Consider the following 18,576-nt stretch of genomic DNA (forward strand, 5'->3'; position numbering starts at 1 on the left):
TCCTACTATACAAATTATTTAATTCCTATATCTCTAGCTCCCCAAAACCTTTTCTTCTCCATTTTCCCAATAAACTCGTAACACCACTTTGGATACACCAATATTCACGTATCACATAATTCACTGCTGATCACATTTACTTTCTAGAACAATTTTTTTCTTACTTTGGTGCTAAAAAGTAGTACTTTTTAAAATTTAATTCTTTTTCTATATACCTGTCCCTACTTCATCCCAAACTCTCCATTAGAACTGTAATCCCTATCAACATGGTCCAACATAGCAGAACCATGGTCAGGTTTTTCTATTCTTTCGTTTTGCTTTCCCTCAGAACTACCCGACGGGAGCTTTCAGCCCTCCTGGCACCAACCGGACGGGCTGCTCCCTAGGTTTTGCTTTGACCTTAGTCGTGCTGGGAATTACCTATCTCTTTCCTAAGTTGGATTCCTTGTCTCCTGGATGCTGTCATGGGTTCAACATTCTTGCTTTACTCCCTCATCTTAACAGAACAGATCTTCCAACAGCTTCTTAGGAAGTTGTGCAGAAGAGGAGATTTTAGACTGGAAAGAGATTCTCTTAGGATTTTGAAGCTCCCCCACCTTGTCGCTCCCACCACCCCTTACCAAGCATTTGAAATCTTACTTATTCTAGGACAGCATTCTAAAATACCATAGTGAGAGGCCTTGGTGGGAGGTCTTTGTGTTTTTCCCACTTACTGGGCTGGACTTTTGGCAAGCTTTTTTGACCTACACCAGAAGCTAGCAAACTATACAGCCCTAGGGCCAAATCTGGCTACAACCATTTATTTCCATTTTGTCTATGGCGAGCTACAAAGGAAGAGTCTAGCAAATGACACAGATGGCCCTTCCCAGAAAAAGTTTGCGGACCTTTGATCTAGACGATCAATGAGTTCCAGCAAATTTTCTTGCTATTTATTTGCAAATTCAATTTCTTCACGTTTTTGTTCTCCTTCCCACTCCCCCAGAACTTCTATTATTTGGATGCTGAACCTTCTAATCTGATCATCTTACTTTACTTTCTTTCTCATATGCCACCTCTTTGTTTTAGGACTATTTTCAGAGAATAAATTGCTCAACCTTAGTTCTCAAAACTTTTTTTTTTTTTTTTTTAAAGACGGAATCTCACTCTGTTGCCAGGCTGGGGTGCAATGGCATGATCTCAGCTCATTGCAACCTCCACCTCCCGGGTTCAAGCGATTCTTCTGCCTCAGCCTCTCAAGTAGCTGGAACTACAGGTGCATGCCACCAGGCCTGGCTAATTTTTGCATTTTTAGTAGAGACTGGGTTTCACCATATTGGCCAGGCTGGTCTTTAACTCCTGACCTCGTGATCTGCCTGCCTCGGCCTCCCAAAGTGCTGGGATTATATAAGCCACAGCACAGGCCCTTCTACTTCTCGGGGCGGGTGGGGGACAAAAGTAAGGTGGTTTTTAAAAAAAGTTTCCAAGTTTACTTTCTTGTTCTCAGAATGATCCATTTAAAATAACTACCAATTTTTATTTCATCAATGAAATATATTCTCCTAGTTCTCTGAAGCTATTGCAGTATATTTTTAGGTTTTCTTCCATTCCCTGCATTGCATCTATTTCATACAATTTCAACTCTTTGTTTTGGTCTTTCTTTTATAGAAGTTGGCCTGAAAGGTTTGATGATCCTTGGCTGTCTGTTCACATTTATAAGTAGCACCAAAGTTGATCAGAGGCCCTTAACTAAACGAGCTTCACTGGCAAGGACGAGTGTCAACATCTCTGTCTTCTCTTGGCCATGGCAATTTTCCCACAGAGGAATCTTAGTTTCTTGCTGGGCTCTACAGGTCTGGCTGCCAGTGTCTAGGAGCTGAGCAAAGGAAAGAAACCAAGTTGGCCAACTTTCACCTAATCCCTCTTTTCATTTGGCACCTCACCCACATTCTCATAGCTGTGAATTTATAATGCAAACTGATAATGTTTTTCATTACACGTTCCAGTAATAGTATAGAAAAAGGCCAGTTAAACAGCCAAAGTTAACAGGACAATTTCACTCAGCTTATGAAGTATAAAGTTGGCCTGAGGGTATTTTATTGTGCCTCTGAAGATTAAATCAAGTTTTAAAAAATGATTTTTATATAAATAACCACATGAAATAAATTTTGGAAATATAATTTCTACTGAGAACCAAACTTCACACTAGACTGTGCTATACATCCTTCCCGTTTGCGAGCCTACACAACCAGATCCAGCCATGCACTACTGTCAGCTGAGAGAAAGTGAAAACCAGTACTAAGTGTCTATATAAATATTTAGTAGATATTTTAGAGTTTTGTGGTATCTTTTTCCAAGTATGGTTTAACCACAGGCAAAAATAGATTGTACGGGATATATGTCAAAGAAAAATGACAAATACCTTTTTTATAATTGTATATAAGGCCCTTACAAGGTGGACACAACCTCATCTAACCGTACCATTGGTCCTGGAGGGGAAAGGAGGAAGCGTACTCACATTGCACGTGTGTTTGCATCGCCTTTACACGCCTACTCTTTCTTCCTGGAATGCTTTTCCCTTCTATGACTGGAAACTCCTACTTTATTGCCTCTTTAGGCACAGCTCAAAGAGCACCTCCTCCATGAACCTCCCACCAACTCCCAAAAAACACAGAAAATCCTAGGCAGCAAGAAAAGAGTGTGTTATCTTAATCAACTCAACAACCTTTCTGGGTAATGTCTTCCCTAGCACCTGGGAAGTCTCTAAAAGGCCATTTACCAGCTAAACATCAGTAATTTCTCCTCCAAACCATGAGTTTAGAGTGGGGAAAAAATTAGGCAAAAGTGAAGAAAATTACTACATTAAAGGACAAATATATATTTTCTGTCTTATACCCCAAAACCTGCATATAAATTAATTCGGTACCAGAAACTTCTTAACTTTTTATTAGAAATTTTATTGAGGTTTCTACTCTCAAATTAGCCCATAATGTTCACTGTGGAGGTAATACTCAAACGTAAAATAAACAAGTAGGAAGAAAATACAAAACACTGTGTGATTAAGTTACAGGAATTCAGAAAAGAAGAACATCAGTGTGCACGGAGAAGAGTCTACAGAAAATGACAACGTAGAAAGGATATGAGAAGGACATGTCAGAAGAGGTGAATGCTACACACAAACACCGAGGAAAAGATGAGTATGGTGTACACAGAGACAGTCATGAGGGGTGAAACACAAACACGGGGTGAGTTCCTAAATGCCAGGCCAAAGAAGTAAACTGGATGTGAGGAGAGGCAGCCATAAGGAATGCTGAGCAGGGAGATGACAAGACAGGACTGTCTGGACTCTTATTCAGGTTGGTAGATTGAGGAGTCCTGTAATCTTCCCCAAAATTCTACTAAAATTCCAGAAACATCAATTAAAATGCATATAAATAAACCCATGACCAAGTAGAAAACTGAAGGTGGTGGTCATTAGTAGCGCAAATTTATCATGAGATTTCCGGAAGACAGAAAGGGTAGGAAAGAGTTATATGTTTAGAATTCTTCCTTAGTCTCCTAGAGACTAATATTCAACATCTCTACTTACATGTCCAGTAAAAATCTCAACCGAACATCCTCAAAATTCATCTCTGACACCCCCCAACAAGACCTGCTCTACGCAGTCTTTCACAACTATTAATGGCAACTCCATCCTTCCCACTAGCTTAGCCTAAAAACCTCAACCCCTCTCCTTCCCTCATACCCCACCATACAATCCACCAAGACATATAAGGATCTGACTTCTCAACAACCACTTCTATTACCTGAGGGAAGCCACCATTATCTCCTGCCTAGTTCACTGCAACAGCCTCTTAACTGGCTTTCTTGTTGAGCTGCTGTCACAACCCTGCACCTGCCTCAAGTCGTGTCTCAATAGTGTAGGCTCAACAGAGCAGCCTGACTGATTCTGCTAAAATTTTAAGTCAGATCATGCCTATGTTCAAAACTGTACAATGGTTCTCCTTTCTCTCAGAGTAAAGTTTAAATTCTTCACAGTAGCCTGCAAGGTCCTGAATGATCTGACCTCTATTACCTTTGACCTCATCTCCTAATACTCTCTTGTGCTCCTGCCTCCACGGCCTCCTTGTTTTCCCTTGTACACACAAGCACTATCCTTCCTTAAGGCCTCTGCACAGAATGCACTTACATAGGTATCTGCTTGGTTAATTCCTTCTTTTCACCTCAGTGAGATCTACCTTGACCACTCTATTTAAACTCACAAGTATTGAGACTGATAAGTAATGGATGGAAAAATAAAATAAAATTCAACCAGCACTTCCCTCTGCCCCTCCACAACATATAATCCTCCTTACTCTGTTACATTTTTCCCCATAGCACTTACCATCTTCTACTGTATCATGTCATGTCTATTGTCTGATGAGTTTAAAGCTTTTTGTTCCCTCCACTCTCCCCACCCTTCCCAATATAACTTAAGCACTTAGAACAAAAAAATGCCTGTGACATAAATAAATGGAGCAGCAGAGGCATCCACAACCCAGAACACATACTGAAGACGGTCAAAGCAGACATGGGAAGAGGAAGCTGGGAAAGACCTAACTTGAGGTCAGCAGGTAGAGAGAACGGGAATGAGCAGTGCCACAATAATCAAGCTGATTAATAAGTATATACATTGTCTGAAGAACAGCTGTACCAGCTCCTCCCCTGTCCTCCCCAACCCCAGCTCAATGGATGGAATGGCATTTACCAAGGAAGACTGTTCTCTAAAGAAACTGAACAAGCTGCCTCAGATGAGTTGGGGCTTCGGGTGGAACTTTAAGTAGCTCAGCGTTTGTGCAGTTCTGAGGCCTGCCTGCTCGCCATCCTGGTACTCCAAAGGTTTGCCTGTCAGCCTACGTACTCTGCCCACTTTCAGAGAACTCCCAGTCATGGAAGAATGCTGCCCAGTAGAGAATGATTTTGTATTCTACTACTAAACCCTATAGTAATATCTGAAGATCAATGTGTTACAGAAACAGCCAACACTATTTCAACTTTTTAGTTAAATTTGTCACATGAAAATCATAGTAGTCACAAATCACTTTATAATTACAAAAGTAAGACTTCTTGAACCATAAGAAGATTTTGAATTCTGTTAAGTGTATTTACAATATTTTAAACATACCCTGAGTATAATTTTTACAAAAAAAAAACACATATGAAATTTTATAACATCTCATGTCCAGCATAACAAGTATCTGGTAACTTATTAATGATAGTCGCAAAACTTACTAATATAAGAATAAGTTGTGACTCTTCAACAGCTGATAAGACATAATCTACTTTAAACACAGGATGTTCAGTTTTGTCTTCTGAAGCATAAAGAAAAAGTACAAACAATAACTTGAAAATTTACCTTCTTTGAATTTCCAATTCTTCTTGGGATGGGCCATTTTGAACTTGAGCAGGTAGTTGTGAGTTTTGTCTAGGCAATGTTGGCCCTACGGAGGGAGAAAACATTACAGATGAACATTATCTTCATATCTAGCTGGATAGAGGAGATAAAATCATGAGAATAACATAAAACCATCACATATTTACAAACGTGTCTTCTTTTTGTCTAGCAAAATAAAATATAAGCTTTACATAACACAGAGCAAATGAAAGACTGCAACATAATACTGTCATCATCTCCAGAAGGCTTACTTGAAACAAATGGAAAACATCAACAATAAGGAAAAAGAAACATTTATATATGAAGAGCTTGAGTAAAACAAGTGTTCGATGAGCATCTGAAGAGGCACCTAAGCTTGACATTTTCTAAGACAATGAGACATTCTCTTTGGGGTAATTATTCATGAAGTGGAGAGGGAGAACTTAAATGAAAAATCAGAATTCAAAAACTCACCTAAATAGAACACTGGAAATGAAAAACAGGAGAGAGAGAGAGCATGAGAACCTTATTACTAGACTCCAGTATGCTAAAGCATTTATCAAATTTGCCCAATTTAAGCTGCCATTTTTGTCTAATGGCCTAGCATTTCCAGCACTGGTGAAAACAAACATTTGCTAAACTTCCATATAGTAATTAACCTACTGAACTGAATTTTTAATGTAATAGGTAATTTTAAGTTTTCATTTAGGGTAAGAAGAAAAAAAAAAACTTGCATTCATACAACATGGTTCTGTCATGAGACACTAATGACCATCCATTCCCACATACCATGTACAATGCAGACCTGTTTTTTGCATCTTAGATAGAATGCCACTGAATTATGGGACATCTTAATGTCATTGGATATAAAAATTAAATCTGTCACAAAATGAGATAAATACTGGAGCTAATATATAACACCTAGGGTTAAAATAGAACAATCTTAAAGTCTAATTCAGTAAACAAGAAAGTAAAGAAACAATAGTTATCTTCCACTCTTAGAGAAGAATATATGAGTAATGACACACTACATATATTTGTGAATTCTAGTGTACCAGCAAATGCTCCTAACAGGTATTTTGAAAGATTTGTAGCCAACTTATTTAAAAGTTACGAAATAAATCCTTCTGTGTACTAAATTCTTGTAATCTATGGGCTAATCGTGCAAAGTATTTTATACTAGTGGAGTAGATTTCACAACCAGAAGTAAAGATTTATTAGGATGCAATGCAGTACTGGTGTATCCCAAGTGTGGAAAAACAGAATTAATTTGATCTGAACTTACCTACTAACTTTTTTTCTCACCTCTTTACAAATGTTTTTAGATTAATCACTTAATTTGTCCTCTAAAGACAAATTGATGACAACTGCAGTGATATATTTCATTAGATTTCCTAAGAGTCTGCTATTTTTAAAACCAAATAAAGGAAATATAAAAAAAAATTAATCCTATGTAATCAATAACAAAAAAAACCCCAAAACTTTTGAAATTAAATACACATCTAAATGTTTGTATAAATAAAAATACACGATTGCTGTCTAGTAAACAGACTAGAATTCTTTCCTTGGGAAATTAAAATAATGATGTAAAAACAGACTCTCCTATTAGGCTATACACAAATGTTTAATACTTTACAGGGAAAAGACCTCTCTTCTGGGGACACACAAGTGCAAGGAGGGGCGGGTAAATCTGAGGTAGCATGAAATTATTTGGGGAATGTACTTTATATATCCAAAGTACCAAATGTGAGCATTTAGCATGGGCAACTCACAAGATCATTATGTTTTAACTATTTTTTAAAATAATGTTTACTTGAATATTTAAGTTGAAAGCCTCAGGCTGCTTAAATAATGAAACAGCTGAATGTGAGTAGGTTAGACTTGTTTGGCATCTACCTCAAAGAAGAATGCAATTATTCCAGTCACACACCTAGGACAGGTGTTATATATCAAAGGTATTATTAATGGATTAAATTTGCCAATTAAAATCTCAGTTTTAATTCAAATATATAGATTCAAAAAAGACGTCAAAATTTCAACTCAATCCTATTTAACAGGTTTTTAAAAAACTAACACAAGTTTAATGTAACTCACAAAAGCTAAGAAAAGAAAATCTTTTAGCAATTTACAGAACCTGCTTTGGAATATTTTTTTTAAAGCTTTTTAAAAGCTTAACTAAGCAAATCTGTTCAGAAAGGAGATTTTTAAAATGTGGGTAATAATTTGTGGCTGTTATCATAATTATAAAAAAAAATTACTACAGTTTATTCCTGCAGCTGAGATGAAAAGCTTCAAGGAAGATCCTTTTAAAATGGGGAGAATTTTGATCCTAGAACAACTCTTAACAATTCTTTACTACATGGTTCTTTGTGATGATAATGGATTTTTGGGTTTTTTGTCTTTCCAGACGTCCTTTAAATGGGGTGTGTGCATGTGTGTGTGTGTGTGTCCGTGCATGGAATCACTCCCCTTGGCACTTTTTCACATCTACATTTAATCTGGTTGTTCTGTTTGTTTCTTCTTCAAATTGTCAGGTTGCAGTAACTAGCACATTGAAATTTATGTGCATTTAAAAATTAATACAAACATACTATAAACATTAAAAGTTCCAGGTAAATATAAACTTAAGGTACACAATTACATTTTTCCTTCTTGTCAAACATTCTAATGGGCTATAAAATTGGTAAGTAATACCAAAGCCACCCCACATGACATGAAGCAGCAACTAGGATCAGGCAAAGTCTCAGCTGCCACTGTATGTTCAGGAATATAAACATTACTTTACACAGGTCACGTTCCTAAATGAGTGTGTTCTCATAAAATGCAAAATAGGTACTTTCATAACCATTTCAGTGGGCAAATGACAATATTTTATGAGCATCATGTGGTGGTTAACAGCCCTTTGGGAAGGGGAAAAAGAGGGAAGAACAACCAAGGTTAAGAAACTAGTGAACCTGCTTTGCTCTTTCTGTGTTATCATAAAGAATAGCAGCCGTTTGAGAGTTTGTTCTCTCCCTCACAGCCAAAGATAGTGGCTGATCTTAATTTGTCCTGGCTACAAGAAGAAGGTATATAGCAAAGTTTGTGAGTTACTGTTTGTAACAAAGAAATGTGGCAATGTCACTGATACAGTATCCTATCAATGATTAAAATCAGATCAGGAGACTCTATAATAGGAACTGCATGTCAGTCTTGCCTTCAATATTGAGTTTTGGTTAAAGCACATTCCACTTAATGTCACATTTTAATTTTCACAAATCTATTTTCACAATTAGCCACAGACTATTTAAAAACACAGGACTAAAAGACAAATCGGTGTTATTATATACACAATACAATCAAGTTTAAACTTAGCAACGTGGTAGTTATATTGTTTGCACACAGTTAAATTAAAGGTAATAATGGGGGGAAATCTGCTTTTTAACACATGATTTTACAACTTTAAAGATTCACCTTCACTTAGGTCAAATCAATATTTTCTCTGCAATTGGGTAAAGTATCCATTATTCTGCGTATGGACCTCAACATATTAAATAGAAAGGTATACAACATTGGGTGGGTTTTCAAAATGAGCTAAAGAGAGTCCTAATAACACAAATATCAATAATCACTCATGACTAGTTCAAAAGATAGCCTGGAAAAACCCCCAGGAGGAGGCAGAAAAATGAGGAGAAAAAGTTACTGATTACACATTTAATCTGCAGTGTTTAATTGTGGGATCTGGGAGGGAGAGGAGAGATTTATGAACAGCCACACAATAGGCTCACTGCTGTAACTGTGTCCTCTGGAACAATCCTAAAATATAACTTTAAGTGACTAACAAATACATTAGCCTTTTCTTTTCTTTCCTTTTTTCTTTTTTTTATTTTAAAGAAATTTGCAACACGTACTTCTTTGCCTAAACCAGAAAGTACATACATTTTAAAATAATTCTCTTCGTAGGTAAAAAAAAAACAATATCATTAGTATTGAGGAGTCACATTAAAAATTCTGAGTCACATAAAGTACATACACAGAGCTGAACACTTTGTGTAAAATTGGAGCAATACTGTATATCATTTAATAACTTTACCTCTCTCATAAAACAATCTGGCTAGCAAGGTACACATGAATCAAAAAGGTATATATGAGGTTTCTTTTCAAAGCTCAAGTAATTAAAAGTAACTCTTTGGAACTTGGGTTTTTAAAACAGAAAGTTTCAGAAACAAATGGAAATAAAAAGAATTTAGACAAGGATATGTATCTATCTGTGTTTATAGATAGATGCGTATCCTTGGGTATATATCTTATTATCTCTAATTTGGGGTAGCTAAGTGACATACCTGGTTTGTCCATGCAAACAATACATATATGTGCACACGTGTGTATATGAGAGTGAGAGTGAAAGAAAACAATAAGCCTAAATTCACTTAAGTCACAGATCTCTAACCTACCGAATAAAGGAGGCTGTCAATCAGAAATCAACCTATTAAAGCAAGTAATAGCTTACATCTGCCTCACAACATGCACACCTAAAATTAATTCAAGTTAAGCAAAAGTTTCCTTTGCATAAGGCACATTTACGTTCCTCAAATCATATTAAGATGGACATAAATTTTTTCCTTAAGTTCTAAATCAAAAATTTGCTCCCAAACAAAATAATTAAAAACAAAAAAGTACAAACAAACAAAAACCCCTTTCATTTGTGTTGGAAGAGGTGGACAAGAATAGTTTTAAGATCCTAATTCTAACTAATTCTAATCTTCACTAACAAGCCAACTCAAAGCTGACCAAATCACCTACATGAACCACAACAAATATCACAACATAAAAACAATAGCTTGCTATATATCCCAAATATCACAAACCAGACTATGGCCTAAGAAAACAAAAGTTATGGAAATGCGCAAGTAGCATGTACCACAGCTTGAAAAAGTAATGTAAACATAATGTTGCTTACCACAGAAAATACATCGCAAATTAGTGCTGTCCTGGGTAGCAGTAACCTTGCTCTGGGCTGCAACAGACACCTTGGTGTTAGAAGCTTCGAAGGACAACGGGGCCATCTGAAGAACTTCACATAAACTAAAAGGTGCTTTGAAATGTTCAAAATGTATTTATACATACGTCCTATCTAGATCCTCATCCTGGAAGCTCTGTAATTTAATAAAAACGCATCCTCTTTAACATCGGCTCTTAAAAAAAATTTATGCAATCTTTTTTTGTGGAAAAACCCTCTAAGCAGCCATAAATCAAATGATGCACTTATAACTTAGTTATTTCCTAAGTTATACGGTCAAAGAGTGCAACCAGCATTTTAGGGTTATATATTTTTAAAGTCAATGAAGATACGGTAGAGGAAGTCAAGATCTATGGCTATTAGTGTTAATTTCACAAGATCTATACTCTCAGTTAGGAGAATTGAATCCGAAAAAAATTTAGGCTTGGAAGTGCTTAATTAACTCATTCCTACTAGTTGGAAAGAGACCAAAGCCATTATAAATGGCACACTGCAATAAAGAGTTTTATATTCATTGATACAAAATAAGAATATCTTTGGTTTGCTAAAAATCAGCTATTCATTTTTTACCAAGCCACGTTACTATTTTTTTCTCAATATATATATATACACATACTTGACAAAATGTCTTATTAAAAATGTGTGGCCAGATCAAACAGCCATTTGTTTAAGCTATTTACATTAAATTTTAGCTTAACTGTCAATGAAGTAAATTCTTTTTAGGAGAAAAAACTCAATGAGAAGGTGATGATCTAAGAAAAGGGGAAGGGTTTATCTGAAATCAAAGTGACACTCAAAATTGGGATGAGACAAACAAAAGTAAATTTTTTTTTTTACTATTACTTTAGTGACATCCAAAACTTTACATCGATAATTTTCTGTAAAATCCTAAATAAATTATTTTCAGCATGGGAAAGATTTTCTTTTTCCGTTGGTATTAACCAAGAAACAATTAGTGGTTAAAATGCACTGGGGCTTAAGAAAGCCCACATAAAGGCAAACAAGACAGTGTTTTAGATCTCCCCTAAGACTGTATTATTTAAAACATACAACTCATGCTAACTAAAAGTTTTAGAAAAATCAGAACCAAATCAATTTATATTTAAATAACACACATCTAAAAATGGTAATGTCTTAAATAAGAGAATTTTTCATCATTTTTAGAAATTAGATTTAACATAATCCAATTAAGTCTTGCTTTGAAAATATTACATACACTATATTTTTTTGCAAACATAAGATTGATAAATGTCACCTTTGCTAAGTACTTCCAATCACCCAATGTATTAAAGTTGCATGCACAATATTTATTTACAGTAATGACATAAGATATAGAAAGACCATAGGCGTACATATAAAATGTCTACCAAGCCAATGAGATCATTCCACAGGAGATAAACAATTTAGAATATTTTCAATAATTATAAGTTTAAACTGTTTTTTAAAAATCTGTCTTACCGATGTTTGCAAATGGCTACTTCTATAAAACCTTTATTAAAGAAACATGCCTAGTCTTCAGGTTTTACCCTTCAGTTCCTTTATTCCATATATAAAGAGAAAAAAAACCCATAAGGACAATTTTTAAAACTTACAAGAAAAACCTGAGAAATTATCTCTTCTTTGACAGCAAAGAAACTGCCACATCCCATTACCAATCATGTTGGCAAAAAGTCATCTGACAAGTGTCAGAATGCAGGTAAACCATTATTGCTGCGTAAGACAAAACATTTCCAATAAAAACTTCCCAGTCTTTCTCACAGTTTAAACTATTAACATTCTTCACTTGGTATCTTTAAGCATCTTCTTTCCACTGACTTTAATTTCATACTATCATGTAAAATATTGATCTAAATTCTGATAGGGTGCTTAAATTCTACTGCAGTTTGCATTTCCTGAAGATGCTAAATTATTCATACCATCATATGCATAAGCCTAACAGAACTTCCTGCTTAAAACTGATACCATTAACTCTTTCTTCATTCAGTCAGGGGAGCAGAGCAGAATAAGGGAAAGAAGATTTATTGTCCAGGTTGAGTAAATTCAGTAATGTTTTCAGCATATTTTTTAACACTAGCACTGATGTTACATAAACCTTACATTTTACCTATGAAAGGACATTTCTTTTTAAGTTAGCCATATTGACTTTTTTTTTTTTCATGGCTGTCCCTTTATTGCTAATGCAGTTGTCAAACAGCCATCCTTCAGGTTTACCCCTGCCTTTAACATACTTTACCATTAGGTGTTTTGTACGAGCAGGGAAATGTAGAAATGTTGGGTGAGTTAACAGTAGTGGAAAACGACAGGCTGTTTAGATTTGATTGGCATTGGCTGTATTTTATTACTGTATATAATTACTATAGTAGACTCTGCATTCATGATTTTCACAACCAGCAGTTTCTCCTATTAGCAATTAGTCCCAAGGCAATTGGTAATGCGGATATGATCCATCTCAGCATTGTTTCTTACGATTAAATGAGATAATGTTTGCTTAAAGACTGGCTTGAATCTGATTTGCATTCTCTGGAAGGCTGGTCAGTTGAGTGGGTGAGTGAGCACAACATCAGCATCTAAATTAGTGGTGTTCACACTTTGGACCATCAATAATGCCCCCAGGTATTTCTCTCATGATTGCAAAGTTCTACGCAATACCTTTTTGAGACAGAGTGAAAGCAAATGTGTTTACGTTTGCTCAAAGGTATCTAGAATAGAAGGGAGGCAGATACTGCAGTGGTACAGTTGCTGCATTAAAAAAAAAAAGTTACCACATTGCAGGGCACTGTGCTAGGAGGCATAAGGATTACAAACAGTAAATTTTATTCAAAGCAATGCATTTTTAAAGTGGCATTTTGAAACATTTTCAAAAATATTATTTCAAATTTCGTTTTAAAATGTGATTAAAAAACTTTTATATATCTCAGGAAATGGAGCATCGTGCATATATAGGTATACATGAAAATGTACCATCATAAACATCTTCCCTTTTTTTTTTTTTTTTACTCAACCTTAAGGCGAAACTGTATATACGATTGGGTTTTTTCCCCATCCTTTATTTCTTGTAATCCTCTCCCAACTTATGACCCAAATGCATTTTATTCCCTTCTAAGCCAATATGAAAATCACTGCTAACAGTTGATAACTTGCTGAAAAAGTATTCGTCTGCACTGGCAATAGTCTTAATATGTTCCTCAGTCCACCATGTTTTGTAAGCCGTTTATTTTTAGTTGTGAAATGAATGGCCCTGCCTCTAGCTAAAGACACTTCAAGAGGCAACTGCAAGTTGAGGGGCCTATCATTTACCAATCCTGTCATACCCTAATGCCTCCAAAGGCAAGAGTAACCTGTGTCCTCAGGTTCATTGCTCTGCTTCCTCTTCCTGAACACAGATCAAGACTTGCCCATCAAATGCCCTCCTACCATTTGTTACTAAGGGCATTATTGAGTATATGCTCAGAGAAACCACCACATTCTGGTAGAATGCTACTTTAACACAATTAGCGTCTATCAGAGTGTTTGCTGACTCTTTAATCAGCGCTCTTATCTATTCAGTTACACAAACCAGAAATCTACTACCTTTTCTTTTACTCCTATTTAACAAATTTTCAAGTCTTGTTAATGCAACCTCCTAATTTCTCTCTCCAAACTATCTCCATTGCCACTGTTCTTGTTCCATGATCTCTTGCTTAGTCACGTTCAGGGTGGGGCAACATGTATCCCAGAAGCTTAACATACATCAGTTGGGGTAGGGAAGAAAATAGTAGCACTTCCATTCATTAATTTTTCTCATCTATTTCACTGTTTTTTAATGTCTTATAATGTACTCAACATGTCAACAACAAAGTACATATATATAAATGATAAACACACATGTACAGGGGATAAGCTCGAAAACTGAGAGACCACCAACCTAGACAATTACATTAGCATCATCTAATTAAGTTGCCCATTCCAATCTTGGTATCTGTCCCCTTCCCCACAGTAGCCAGTGATACTTTAATAATTAACCAGATCAAATTACTGCTCCTAGTAAAAGCTCTTCAATTGCTGCCCACTGCTCTTAAGATAAATACCAAAATCCAGTGCTTGCCCCCCATGATGTGATTGCCACGTATCTCATCCAATTCCTATTCTATTGCTCTCTAGGCTCTAGGTACACTGGTCTCTCAATTTCTCAAATATGCTGTATCACCTTTCCTCTGAGAGCCTTTCTGACACATGCATGTGCCTTCTACTTCTAATATTATTCTCTTGGTCAACTGGCATGCCTCTTTTTGTACCAACTAGAACTTTGTGGCAGTCAACACTCAAGAGTTACTATTAGCCCTCAGAAAACTAAAATAATTAGTTCTTCCTTCACTTGGAATCTCACTTTCTACTTCAGGTTTTATTGTGTATGCTTTTTTCTGATTAGCCACTTCAAGAGATTCGAAAGGAGAGAAGTATAAATATAAAATTAGATAATATCAAATTTCCTAGGAAATACGAGAAATCAGTCTAAAGACTCTCAGGAGAAAGGTTTTAGAATGATATTAAAATTAAACAAAAAGGTTCAAACTTGTATTTGGGTACAAAAGAAAGAGGGTTTGTTTTGGTTTCTTTCACTCTGGATGCGAGTGGGCAACGGAGAGAAAATAAACCTGGAATAGCCTAAAAGCTTGAAGTTTCAGGGGAAAATGATAATGGCACCCAATTCCATAGCGTTCAAGATAGGAGGATACCTCACGTCATTTTAAGGAAACACAATTTCACTCTCTTATCCACATGTAAAAAGCTGAATCTCCTTTAACCAAGATAGGTGTTTTTATTCTTTATAAGTAATTTAAAAAGACTTTCAAAGACCATGTCTGTTTTCTCCCACTTTTATAGGAGAAAAAAGAATTAAGAGAAATACAAAGACATGAGGTTTCTCATAACTACAGTAACATACTTAAGGGTGGGAAAAAAATGAAGGTGGTGGAGGTAGGGCAATTCTGGGCAAGAAAACTGAGCCTGGACCAAGAGAATAAACCTCAGACATTTCCACAATTTGGTCAAGAATTCATCCCTCTTTACACTCAATCTGGCATTGAAAATGCTACACAGTTCTCCTTTACATAATTTACCAAGTTTTAAAACGTTTATTAAAAAAAAAAACAACTAAAGCATCTGAGGAAGGCTTCTTGCTTTGATTTTAATCTTTGCTTTAAAAATTCTTAAGATTTAGCCATTACTTTTCACTATACACCACACTCACACAATTAAAATAAGAGCCAATAACTAAAACTAAGAAAGCATGCCTAGATACATGAATATGCTTTTTAACTAAGATTTGCTTTTCAAAATGCCATGCATGATAAACGCTACAAGATGTATGAGCCCTGAAAACAGTACACTAATTGAAAGCCAGTCACACACAAAAAACCCCCACATTTTATGATTCCATTTATCTAAAACGTCCAGAACTGGCAAATCTTCAGTGATAGAAATTATGTTAGTAGTTGCCAGATGCTGGGAGGTATGGAGGAATTGGGGTGAAGGGACAATGACTTAAGGGTAGAGGGTTTCTTTCTGGCGTGATTAAAAATGTTCTAAAATTGGCCAGGAACGGTGGCTCACGCCTGTAATCCCAGCACTTTGGGAGGCCAAGGCGTGCGGATCACGCAGTCAGGAGATCGAGACCAACCTGGCTGACACGGTGAAACTCCGTCTCTACTAAAAATACAAAAAATTAGCCAGGCGTGGTGGCATGCACCTGTAATCCCAGCTACTCAGGAGGCTGGGGCAGGATAATTGCTTGAACCCGGGAGGCAGAGGTTGCAGTGAGCCAAGATCGCGCCACTGTACTCCAGCCTGGGCGACAGAGTGAGACTCAGTCTCCAAAAAAAACAAAACAAAACAAAACAACCAAAATGTTCTAAAATTGTGGCAAAGGTTGCACAACCTTGTGAATATACTAAAACCACTGAATTGTACCCTTTAAATGGGTAAACCGTATGGTATGTGAAGTAAAGCTCAATAAAGCTGTTACGGAAAATAACAAGTGCCATGCTGTGCATCTGTTCTTCATCTCACAATTGTTTATAACACAAAGTTTAAAAATATCCCAATGCCTACTGCTTTTTCCATTTTGAAAAGTATTAGAGGTGATTGGTGGAATTTTCGGTATTTTTATTTTCTTCTTCATGCTTTCCTGTACTGCTTAAATTTTTATAAATAGCACGTGACTTTATCTCAGAAGAAAAGAACTTATTCTCACTTGAAAAACAAAATGCTATGGAAATTACAGTTCTGTTAACAAGAGTGGTTCTGGATGGACAGAGCTCTAAAACTGGCTCTAGTTTGTTTTTTGTTTTGTTTTGAGGCAGCGTCTTACTTTGATTGCCCAGACTGAAGTGCAATGGTGAGTTCCAGTGCAGTGGAACCTCAAACTCCCAGGCTCAAGTGACCCTCCCACCTCAGTCTCTTGAGTAGCTGGGACTACAGGTGCATGCCACCACAACCAGCTAATTTTTTAATCTTTTTGAAGAGACAAGGCCTCACTATGTTGCCCAAGCTGGTCTTAAAATCTTGGCCTCAAGTGATCCTTTCACCTTGGCCTCCCGAACTGCTGGGATTACACGCATGAGCCACTGCGCCTGGCCTAGCTCTAGTTTCTAACAAGAGAACTGGACATAAAGAATGAAGTGACTCTATAATAACGCCAACATGACCCCAAATGTTTGGAAAGACTGCAAAACCAGGACCTGAATATCCTTTCCAAACACCAGAGCTGGTTGAGAGAAGGTATACAGTGGCTGTTATGCCATCACGCTACTTTCCAAGAGGAATCGAACCCAAAGGCATTTTTTAGGTCATAACTCTCTCAGTACATATCCATTCAGGATGGTTCATCAAAAACCAGGACTGTCCTAGTTAAACAAAGACAGCTGTCTCCTTTTCCATGGGAATCCTATTGCCCTTGCCCTTCTCTATCTCTCTGCACAATAATTCCTGGTATTTCAAGAAGCTGCTTACCAAGAAGCAACCTCTATCTAAAACAACACAAGACAGCTAATATTTAAATGACAAAATTGTCCACATTTACTTTTTGAAATTCAAAAATATGTAAAATTCTATTAAAATAGTTTGGTTGAATACACAGAAATTAAATAAACTGGGTTTGTCTCACATGGGATTTACTAAATAGAATTAAAGATGGCCAGGAGCAGTGGCTCATGCCTGTAATCCCAACACTTTGGGATTACACTGAGGCAGGACATTGAGGCCAGGAGTTCAAGAGCAGCCTGAGCAACGTAGTAGCGAGGCCTCATCTCTACAAAAAAATTAAAAATGAGCTGGGTGTGGTGGCATGCACCTGTAGTCCCAGCTACTCAGCAGGCTGAGGCAGGAGGATCCTTTGAGCACAGGAATTCGAGGTTACAATGAGTTATGACTGCACCACTGCACTCCAGATTGGGCAACAGAGCAAGACTCTCTCTCTCAAAAAAAAAAAAAAAATTCTGTACTTTATTCTAAGATTGATAAGAAGCCATTGCAGGGTTATCGCTGCATATTACAATAGTTATCAAAAACCCACTCGACCATCTTCCTAGCAATATAAGGCTAATTCCATCAGTTATCTGCAGAAGAGACTGGAGACGCATTTCCTAGGCACCCATATCATTCATCCAGTCTTCAAAGTGGGACTGATTTCAAGGCTCAAGGAAAACTTTAAACCAATGGGAAACCAGTGACTATTTCTGAATAAGAAAAAGTAATTCTCTTTGTTACAATATTACCACAGCAAAGAGCAGGATAGTATTTGCAAAATAAACTCCTTCATAAAAAATGTATTTCTTCCTACATGAATGACAATGTCATAGCCAAATACACTTGAAATTTTCCAGAAAACAGAAGTCATTTGTTTTCTCATGTGAATGATTTCAGAAATTACAAAAGCTCACAGAAATAGCAGGTCTACCTTGTAAGAATTATTTTTGGTACCTTTACATGAGTAGCATTCTATATTTGTTTCCTAACTACCATTCTGCACCATTCATGGTACTTACACTGCCTTGTGGATATTTTTGACCATGACTTATCCTCTCTACACAATTAACAGCCCCCTTAAGACCAAAAATTTTGAATTATTTGTTTCTCTCATCTCATGTAACATAGTACCTTAACAGGAGTACAAATAATTCCAGTTAACTACAGCATTTCTTCTCTTAGA

General features: G+C 36.5%; 1 protein-coding gene across 7 annotated transcripts in view; it reads right to left on the bottom strand.

Annotated features, from left to right (window-relative positions):
- The window catches only part of ENAH (ENAH actin regulator), a 159,410-nt gene that overhangs the window by 30,603 nt on the left and 110,231 nt on the right, over nucleotides 1-18,576 (bottom strand). For 6 of the 7 annotated variants that reach the window (XM_032136330.2, XM_058430914.1, XM_058430915.1 and 3 more), the window contains one exon: nucleotides 5,372-5,456. In XM_032136330.2, the coding sequence (XP_031992221.1) occupies nucleotides 5,372-5,456 (85 nt within the window). Of the gene's footprint in view, nucleotides 1-5,371; nucleotides 5,457-10,328; nucleotides 10,386-18,576 lie in introns of all 7 variants that reach the window. The other variant, XM_058430918.1, reaches the window with a different exon arrangement.

This window comes from Hylobates moloch, unplaced genomic scaffold (genome assembly GCF_009828535.3).
Source record: "Hylobates moloch isolate HMO894 unplaced genomic scaffold, HMol_V3 SCAFFOLD_18, whole genome shotgun sequence".
Taxonomy (NCBI): domain Eukaryota; kingdom Metazoa; phylum Chordata; class Mammalia; order Primates; family Hylobatidae; genus Hylobates; species Hylobates moloch.